A 9648-nucleotide genomic window follows, 5' to 3' on the forward strand; every position below is an offset into this window, starting at 1 on the left:
GAATAGAATAGAATAGAATAGAATAGAATAGAATAGAATAGAATAGAATAGAATAGAATAGAATAGAATTTACCATTTGCACAAATACATTATAGTATAAGCACATTGGAATTCTTGTGCGTTTCTCCAACTCAAAAAATGGTAAGAAATTTATAAAAATATTCACCATAACAAAAAAATATGGTAAAATAAATATAAAAAATAGACACAAGTACATTGAATTACTATAAATAAATAGTAATTGATATTGCAATATTAAAATTGTTAACATTATCTTCTTGTAATTCAAAAGCTGTTCAGTTGATCTAATTTTGTTACATCAATTCCTGCCATCTTTAATGTCCTGTGCCACTAATCTAACAGTGGCCGGAAAAAAAAAAAACCTCCTGTGTAGACGAGACCGGTGTGCACTGATGCTCACAGGCCTACGATGACTCAGGTTGTGGCCACAATCCACCCACTGGAACATGGAGTGAGCAGGGTGGTGTCTGTCTCTGAGAATCTGCTGTGCTTTCCTGCTGTGTGTAAATTTTCTTCCATGGAGGGAAGGCTGGAGCCACAGATCTTTGCTGCTCATCTGACTGTGTAGTCTGTGCATGTTAACACAAGCGTTCACTCCACAAGCCTCCAGATGTGCTCTGACTCCCTGTAACCCTCCAGGTGTTGAGCCTCAGACCTTGGACGAGTGGAAGGTGCTGATCCAGCTGTCTCAGCAGCACTGCAGTGCGGCCGAATCGCAGCGGGTCACCAATGTGAACGGGAGCAGCTGGTCCAACGGCTCAGAGGACAGCGAGGGAAAGATCAGCCCCGAGAGCCTGACCCTCGTGTTGGCTCGGAGGGCCGGGCCGGACCGAGCGCTGAAGGTGCTGGAGGAGTGCGGGGTGCAGCTGGTCTTCTCGGCCCACTCCGAACTGGTGTGTGAACTACTGAGAGTCGCTGAGAAGAGGCAGAGGTGGGTCAGGTTTCTGTTTTAGCCACATTATGTGTAGAAAAATACTAAATGTTTTTTTTAGAAGCAGACAAATGAACAAACCTCCCTGTCATGTGACCTGTATAAATAATAATTTGTTCCATTCATTTTAATTAATCAGACTGTCTATGTAAATCATGTTAAATACTTAATTACAAGGTGAGTCAAAAGTCACAAGACGCCCTTTTATTTCAGAAAGAAAAGGGAAAAGGACAAATCTGAAGACCCCAACAAGTGAGGGGGGCTATCTTTAGAAAAATGTACCTTTGRTCCAAAATGGCAGTTTTCAAGATGGCAGCCATGTTCCATACATCCCACCCTCRTTCCACCCTTGTGCACTTCAAATGTGCGTTCAGTTTGAAGGGCTTGAGTACGTAGTGTCCCACATTCTCCACATCCACCCTTCGCCCCGCCCATTTGGGGTACTATTACATTAAATAAAATGATTACACCACAAAAAAAAAAAAAACAACAATCCCGACAAAGTTAAATCAGGAATTTCAAAAAGTGAACAAGACATTGTAAATTTTTTTGCCTTCTCCTTATTAGAGAAGTGAATAGATTGCATATATTGTGTAAACTCAGTCATGAAGGAGATAAAATTTGTTTCTTTCTTTAAACATTTGCTTTTATGTATATGAAATTTGGCCTAACAGCGACCGGTAGCTACCGGTGTTTGATGACGTAATCCATACTGTCCCAATTCTCACTTGTTTTGTACGCTTGTAACTTGCGCACTCGAACACTTATGTGCACTTTGACTGAATCCACACTTCAGAGGGGCGTAGTGTGCGCACTGAGTATTGGGACTGGGCCATAATCTAAAAGATAGCCTCCCTCACCTGTTACATGCCAGGATATTTAGATATGTCATTTTGCCTTTTCTTTCTGAAATGGCTTTTGGCTCACCCTGTACATGTTAAACAGACAGTTGTGATATTTTATTGTTTTAAATTGTCAAAATCTGAATAAAAATGTTTTGTTTTTATTTTTCAGGGCAATGATCCAGACGATGCTCGAACGTTGCGACCGCTTCCTCTGGTCTCAGCACGCCTAACAGCCGATCAGAGTGTTGATCGTTGCAACCACACTTCCTACACACTAACTGCTGTTCAACTCTGACYTGATTAAAACACTGTGATGTCCATCAAAAACAACCAGTTTTAAATACTTCCAGCCAGAACAGTGTTTCCTGTTCGACTCTTCATTCCWCTAACTTGTACATTTTATGAACTTTATGAACAAATGTCTGCATGCACAAGCAATAACATATCTCATGTCTTATTGTTGTTAAAGACCAAAGAGATCAATAGACCTTCCTGCTTTGGAGAAACTAAACTTGAAATAATTTCTGTGCAATGCTCTAATGTTGTGTTAATAAACAAAATTTGTGTGACAATTTATTTTCTTGTTTTGGACTGATTTTCTTGTTTTAGATAAAAGGGTTTTAAGGAGCACAACGGTGATGATGAAGAGGGTATTTTGCAAAAATGAAGTCAAAATCCACAATTCAGATTAGTTCCTTTGACATAAGTCTGTGATTTTTGATGTATTAAGTTTTTATCCACACAGCTGGGAAGAGTTAATTATCCTGACCTACATTTGAGTTTTTGAGGCCAAAGGGAGAAAGGTTCAGTAAAGCAATGAAAAGGGGGTCAGTGATGATATTGCCCACCTGGAGCATCAAAAATATGAGTTTGGGCAGAGGGAAGTCCTGGCGTTGGACTTCTGTTGGCTCAAACTGAGCACAGCCATTGAGTGATGCCCTACACACACACACACACACACACACTTTAAATAACCTCAAAACCTTTATAAAAATCAGTTTTTTTAATTTCCTTCCTTGAATCATCAGTCTTTCTCCTGTCTGCGGCCTTGGCACAGGACTAATCAGATGATCCCTGTTGGCATGACGCAGACACACCTGTATTAAAAAAAATCCCTTCTGAGTCACTGAAAGTAGGTGAACCTGTCTGAAACATGAGAGACTTTCTTTTTCCAGCTTCTATTGAACCTCCTGGACATTTCAGCTGCCTCTGAATCATCCAGCGCAGAGAATATGTCTATTATTGAATTTAATTGAAATGTTTTGACACAGGGAGAGGGGATTTCATCATGGGCAAGAAGACAGATTTGAAACGTTATTAGGTCGAGGCAGGGAGTCAAGTGTTTGATGTTGCCTTGCTGTCACCAGACGGAACGATAAGGGGATTCTGCACATACCTGCTGGCCCCTCGGCGCCGGCTTTTAACACCTGCCGCRTCCCAGGAGGAGTCAGTCAGCTCTGCTGGGAGATGCTGTGAGCGGCAGGAAGATTCACAGTTTGCAGACTTTAAGATGACAACACAAATGGTGAGTTTCTGCTTGTTTTCCTCAGTTTGTTCATTTGAGTTAAATGTTCACTCAAGACGGGTCGTTTCAGGCGTCAGCAGCTCTGCTTGGACTTGGTTTTGTCCTGGTCTCACTTCCAGAGCATGCTTTAATGAGCAGAGGAATTAACAACAAGACAGGTAGGACTTTTTTTTTTTTTCAATTTTTCAAATCATACTGCATTTTGATCCCAATGTGCATCGTTGTTCTCAGGAGTCATGTATCTGGGCTCAGCGTATGTCAACAAGGCTCTTCAGAGAGCGATGGAGCTGACTGATGCTGCTTACGCTCACACCAGTGAAAGGTAAAGATCATGTCTCACTAAAGGCGTAAATTTAGGCCTGTTGGGGGTTATGCTGTCTGCCTATTTATTTATTGAATCATTTATTTTTGTAAAACTTTCAGGATATTTGGTTTAAAATGTTTTTACTGTGATTTTCTTAACTTTGCAGTATTCTTTGTATTTATTCTGCACCTTTTCTGCTCAATGTCAGTTCAACAATTAAGAAAAGYCTTACTTTCCCCACCCCATTTTGTCTAACAGTAACAAATATTTTAAATTTTTAGGATGTATTACACAACATACCTAAATTTCTCAATTTTCCAAGAGTATGTATTCACCTGGTGCACYACAATTTGTGTAGGAAAAATTATAACACATAATTCAACAAATRCAGCCRTAWTGTGATGAGACTAAAACTGCATATCAGTTTCAGCACTGCAGTTATGCTTAAACCATRAATGACACTACATTTTAAAATCAGGTCAAAGTTACCTAGTGACAACATGAGAGTTGCAGCTGTGGACTTAACCAGTTCATTTCTATTGTGTTAGAGCAAATTATGTAATGTTTTATTGTGGGGGTCATAACCCCCTAACCCCTCCCTGCAAATTACACCCATGGTCTCACAGCTGTCTGAACCTCTGTGATGGCACTGTGAAGGTAAGAAAAAAAATCAGCCTTCGACATTTCCAGGGTGAAGAAGTCCTTGTCTGAAGGCGCCCTGAAGCCCAGTGACCTGCTGGCCCAGTTTAAACAGATCGAAACCAGAACCAAGAGTCAGATCCGGGCTGCTGAGCTGCTGGACAACACAGTGGAGCTGATCAGAGAGATGGTCTACACCAACACCATGATGCAGCCCAGTCCTTATGGTACACAGCAGAAGTTCTGGTTTCCTGATGCAAAGCAAACCAATGATGTCTCCTGTGTGGTTTCTGGACTCTGTTGACCGTTCGTGTCCTCAGAGCTGCTGAGTGAAGGAGACATGGAGAACCTGCTGCAGGCGACGGGCTGCTCCACACAGCTGCAGAGCCCCAGCTGTCAGACGGGCTGTTTATCYGAGCGCTACAGATCCATCACAGGCGAGTGCAACAACAGGTCAGAGCGAATCAGCAAACACCTGGTTTTCTAGAGTTTGATCTTGTTTTTTGTCAGGTAACATGTTCTGCCATCTGTTCTGTTCAGACAACATCCAAGATGGGGGGCTGCAGACATCCCGTATTCCCGTTGGTTGCCACCAGAGTACGAGGACGTGTGGGGGATGCCTAAAGGCTGGGAGCCCGATCACACCTACAACAATGTCAGCCTGCCTCCGGTAAGATCCCTGCAGCAGCTCCCTGTCCYCTCTCTGTCCTACCAGCTGACGTGAACTCCTCCCTTCCTCGGTTTGTTTTGTTCTGCAGGTCAGGCTCGTCTCACAGGAAGTGCTGTTCACTCACAACGACAGAATCTCAGAGGACTCCACTCTGTCCCACATGCTGGTGGACTGGGGTCAGTGGATAGACCACGACTTGGTGCTGACCCCTCAGAGTCCCAGTACAGCTGCCTTCAAGACCGGTGCCGACTGCAGCCACAGCTGCAGCCGGGACGCTCCCTGCTTTCCCATCCAGGTGCACTTTATTACCCCATGGTTCCAGAAAGTTCACGAAGTTTTGAACAGTTAACTCGGCAGGTAAAATTATTTTTTGTTTTCAGCAGCACCTTTTGTAAAATCTGAAACTTTCCTACCCAGATCCCACCGTCTGACCCTCGTAAYGGCGTCCAGAGCTGCATGCCTTTCTTCCGCTCCGCTCCCAGCTGTGGTGCGGGAGTTCTGCCTCACCGGCCCCGGGAGCAGCTCAACACCATCACCTCCTTCGTAGACGCCAGCATGGTGTACGGCAGCACCCCCAGCCTGGCTTCTTCTCTSAGGAACCACTCCTCCCCTGTGGGCTCCATGGCCCTCAACTCCCAGTACCATGATGGGGAGCTGGCCTACATGCCTTTCCTGCCCCGCCTCCAGGCTCACCTGGATCCCTGTGGTCCCCGTAACGCCACGCCCTCGGGAGCATGGAACGGATCTACGCACCCAGAGAACACCTCGTTGTGTTTTCACGCAGGTAAGCGACTGAATCGTCCTCTTCCTGCGGCCTTTGGAGTCGAGCGCTGTTCACGGTCGACTCTTGACAGGTGATTCGAGAGCCAACGAGCAGCTGGGATTGATCGCGCTGCACACGCTCTTTCTGAGGGAGCACAACCGGCTGGTCCAAGAGCTGCACCTGCTCAACCCCCACTGGAGCCCCGACACCCTCTATCAGGAAGCTCGCAAGATCCTAGGAGCCGTCCATCAGGTGTCTGCAGCAGTTTCAGCTCATCGTCCRGTCACATCTTGACATCTTTATTAATTTTTGGTTTGTTTTAAAGATCCTAACATGGGAGCACTACCTGCCCCGGGTTCTCGGTGAGAGCRCCATGTCTCGTCTGATGCCCCCTTACCAGGGCTACGATCCTGACGTGGACCCGAGCATCGCCAACATATTTGCGACCGCAGCGTTTCGTTTTGCACACGTCACCGTGCAGCCGGTGGTGAACCGGCTGGGGCCGCAGTACGCCTTTAACTCCGAGTACCCCCCGCTGCCGCTGCATCACTCACTCTTTGCTTCCTGGAGGGTTGTGCAGGAAGGTAAACATTGTCCTCTATTTAAAAAAAATAAATCAATAAATAAAAAAAAACTACACAAACTTTTTTGTGTCTGATGTTGTTGTTTTTTAATGATTCTTAAGGAGGTATTGACCCGGTGCTGCGAGGCCTGCTGCTGTCTCCAGCCAAGCTGCAGACTCCAGGTCAGATGATGGTGGAGGAGCTCACAGAACGGCTGTTTCAGGCTCAGGGAGGGATGCCCCTGGACCTGGGGGCACTGAACCTGCAGAGAGGCCGGGACCACGGCCTACCTGGTACGTGACCTTGGACACAGATACAGTTTTACCTGAACTGTCCTGATCCTGTGCAGTGTCAGTGGAATCAACTTACAAATTAAGTTTCTTCTTTACTTTATGTTCTGTTGTTCAGATTACTACATATCTCTGCGTGACTGTTAGTAAAATATCTCATGAACCAGTGGACAAACTWTGATAAAAATTTATAGAAAGTAAMCATTAAAACCATTTAAAATGGCTGCCACACTAACACAAGAATAGCTGTAAGTCGGTTACTTTTATGGATATTGAACTAAAATTTGATGTGATTGTAGCTGAGAGTCATTAACAACACTTAATACTGCATGGAGTCACATTAAAAATTATTCACAAGGTTTGGCTAAAACTATAGTGTTTATTGACATTAGATCAGKGGTGTCCAAACTTTTTTTAATGAGGGCCAAATACATCTAATAAATAAATCAAATCTAWTGATTGACAAATGGATGACAAATAAATCATCTAATGATTGGATGATTGTTTCAAAGGCTGGTATGAGAGGCGGTGGGCGATATGCATTCATTCAAGCAATGCTAGGCCTTAAATAAAAATATTAATATTTAATTGTTTAGTGTAGAAATCTAGAAATTATTAGAAAAACTGGATGGAGTTTAGAGTCCAAATGATTTTCAAAAGCTTTGTACCGCCATTTATTTTTTTCTTTGCAAAAGAGTTTTTGTTTTATTTTATAAGCAGAGTGCTAAATTAAAAGGTTCAGTGTCTGCTAAAAAAACAAGTTTGTAGTGCTAATTTTTTCTGTTTCCTCATCCATCAGGTTACAGCTCGTGGCGAAGGTTCTGCGGTCTCTCAGTTCCCAACACGACGTCTGATCTGGCTGAAATTCTGGGGAACCTCACTTTAGCGCACACGTTCACACTCTTGTACGGGACGCCGCACAACATTGACGTGTGGGTGGGGGCCATATCTGAGCCTGCTGCGCCCGGAGGACGAGTTGGACCGCTCCTGGCCTGCCTCCTGGCCAGACAGTTCAGAGCACTAAGAGACGGGGACAGGTAGCGCTGAAACAGATYTGGGTTTTTCAAACGGCGTTCYKGRAAGAAATAAATCTAAATCTTTTGTTGGCTCAGGTTTTGGTGGGAGAGGACAGGCATGTTCACCAGCACCCAGAGGAGACACCTGGACTCTGTCTCTTTGTCCCGTATCATTTGTGACAACAGTCACATCACCCACGTCCCAGCAGACCCCTTCTCACGCACCGAGCACCCAGAGGACATGCTGACCTGTTCCCACCCGCTTATCCCACATCTCGACCTCAGTCCCTGGAAAGAACCAGACGCAGGTAAGGAAGTGGAAAATAACTTGCCTTTTACTGTATATATCAGAGGTCACGTTAACGGAATATTTTCCGTGTTTGACCGGTTTTTTTTTTTACACGACGGAAAAATCTGAAGGTCGTCCGTCATTTTGACAGATTGCAATCAACACCCCTGACCTCTTAAACCTGGTTTATAGTTCGAGTCGCATGTCTTTTCTCCCCCGCTGAGTAAAAAAAAAAAAATTGTGCAACTTCTGTCTGTTCTCCCGCCTCTATCCCCCAGTGACAGCCGTCTTGTGCATGGCCTCCTGTCAGAACTGTGCGGCTCTCAGTGTGTGACAGGTCCAGAGTTTGTGGGTGTGTTTGTTCATGAGGGGTACCACAGAGGGCCACAGCTGTGGCAGCGCCGAGGAGTTGGAGCTGGACCAGAACAGGACCCCGAGCAGCTCAATTCCTTCTGCGTGTTATTTTGTTTAAAAWTATATTTTTTTTGTCTGAASCYTGTTTTAAAAAGAGCTCAAAGAGCAGCTGGTTTGATCCAGGTCCCAAGGATGAACGTGAGCATGCAGCTGGTCACGTCTTTTTTTCCATCCACCAATACAAAAAAAAAGGCTCTACTTCACTCAACTTMACACTGATGTTGAGTGGAAAAAAACCCTATCCAGCCATCGTTATTGTAGTTTATATACTTTATATGAGCTGTTGGGAGGGCAGAGGGAGAATTTACGATAATTTATGGCCCACTGCGTCTTCAGCCTGTTTATACTCGGTCAGGAAAAGACGCACTGAAATTGCGCTATCATCAACCAGCTGTCTCATGTCTTATTAAAGTATCCTGGCTTAAGTCTGGAAGACTTAATAAATAAGCCAGGTGAGGCGGGGGAAAATATCAACGAGGCTTCACAAGACGGCTCTGTGGCATCACACACACCCACAGGGACATTTTCAGCTTTATGCCCGGAGTAGGTCTACATCACGGAGGTCTTATTTAATCTAAAATAAATAAAAGATTTTCATCTGATCATCATCTCAGATCTAGACACCATACTGAATGCATCTCCAGGAGCTGACAGTGCATTGAGGACAGGAGGCTTTGGAGCGCATCTGATGCGCAGCTGAAGCTGTGGCGCAGCGGGAGCACACGCTGCAGGATTTCCTGCTGCTAAAGCCAGAGCTTGTAGGACTTGGAAATAAAGTCTTGCTGACTTCTGATCACTTTGACTGGAGAAATGTTTTCTGATTTTAAAACTTTGGTTGAAGTGGTGCTTGTTATTCCAACAGTGTCGCAGCAGAGCGTGAGTTATCAGAACCACTGGCGCAGATGTGCGTAAAGTGAGATTTTTCTTAGACATTTTTTTGTATAAATCAAATCTACTCATTTTGTTTTTATTTAATAATATTTTTAACATGGTGGCAGCGGTGCGTTTGAGTGTAAATGCAGTTTTCAGAAAATTCCCTGCTCAAAAGTTCTTGTCTCTTGCACTGATTTCTTCTTTTAACATTGTGAAGCTCTACTTAGAACCTCCTTAAAATCCAATAGTACAAAATGCAAATTCTTGCACTTTTTTGACTGGTCTTAAGATTTTGATCAGGAATGTACACTCACCGGCCACTTTATTAGGTACACCACGCTAGTAACGGGTTGGACCCCCTTTTGCCTTCAGAACTGCCTCAATTCTTCGTGGCATAGATTCAACAAGGTGCTGGAAGCATTCCTCAGAGATTTTATCCCGGTCCATATTGACATGATGGCATCACACAGTTGCCGCAGATTTGTCGGCTGCACATCCATGATGC

The 9648-nt window shown here is 44.4% G+C and overlaps 2 protein-coding genes across 4 annotated transcripts in view; both read left to right on the forward strand.

Moving 5' to 3' along the window:
- hps5 (HPS5 biogenesis of lysosomal organelles complex 2 subunit 2) overlaps positions 1-2373 on the forward strand; it is a 14859-nt gene extending 12486 nt beyond the window's left edge. For all 3 annotated transcript variants that reach the window (XM_014013620.1, XM_014013621.1, XM_014013622.1), the window contains 2 exons: positions 661-952; positions 1967-2373. In XM_014013620.1, coding sequence (XP_013869074.1) covers positions 661-952; positions 1967-2027 — 353 coding nt within the window. In that variant the 3' untranslated portion in view covers positions 2028-2373. The remainder of the gene's footprint in view (positions 1-660; positions 953-1966) is intronic.
- Positions 2374-2429: 56 nt separating this feature from the next.
- Positions 2430-9648, forward strand: part of epx (eosinophil peroxidase) — a 13014-nt gene continuing 5795 nt past the window's right edge. Inside the window, exons 1-13 of the mRNA XM_014013624.1 lie at positions 2430-3322; positions 3393-3480; positions 3554-3644; positions 4317-4492; positions 4586-4718; positions 4806-4935; positions 5024-5230; positions 5353-5719; positions 5790-5950; positions 6024-6282; positions 6384-6554; positions 7351-7588; positions 7664-7875. Of these exons, the coding sequence (XP_013869078.1) occupies positions 3308-3322; positions 3393-3480; positions 3554-3644; positions 4317-4492; positions 4586-4718; positions 4806-4935; positions 5024-5230; positions 5353-5719; positions 5790-5950; positions 6024-6282; positions 6384-6554; positions 7351-7588; positions 7664-7875 (2248 nt within the window). The 5' untranslated portion in view covers positions 2430-3307. The remainder of the gene's footprint in view (positions 3323-3392; positions 3481-3553; positions 3645-4316; positions 4493-4585; positions 4719-4805; positions 4936-5023; positions 5231-5352; positions 5720-5789; positions 5951-6023; positions 6283-6383; positions 6555-7350; positions 7589-7663; positions 7876-9648) is intronic.

The sequence above is a fragment of the Austrofundulus limnaeus genome, unplaced genomic scaffold (assembly GCF_001266775.1).
Source record: "Austrofundulus limnaeus strain Quisiro unplaced genomic scaffold, Austrofundulus_limnaeus-1.0 Scaffold104, whole genome shotgun sequence".
In the NCBI taxonomy this organism is placed as follows: domain Eukaryota; kingdom Metazoa; phylum Chordata; class Actinopteri; order Cyprinodontiformes; family Rivulidae; genus Austrofundulus; species Austrofundulus limnaeus.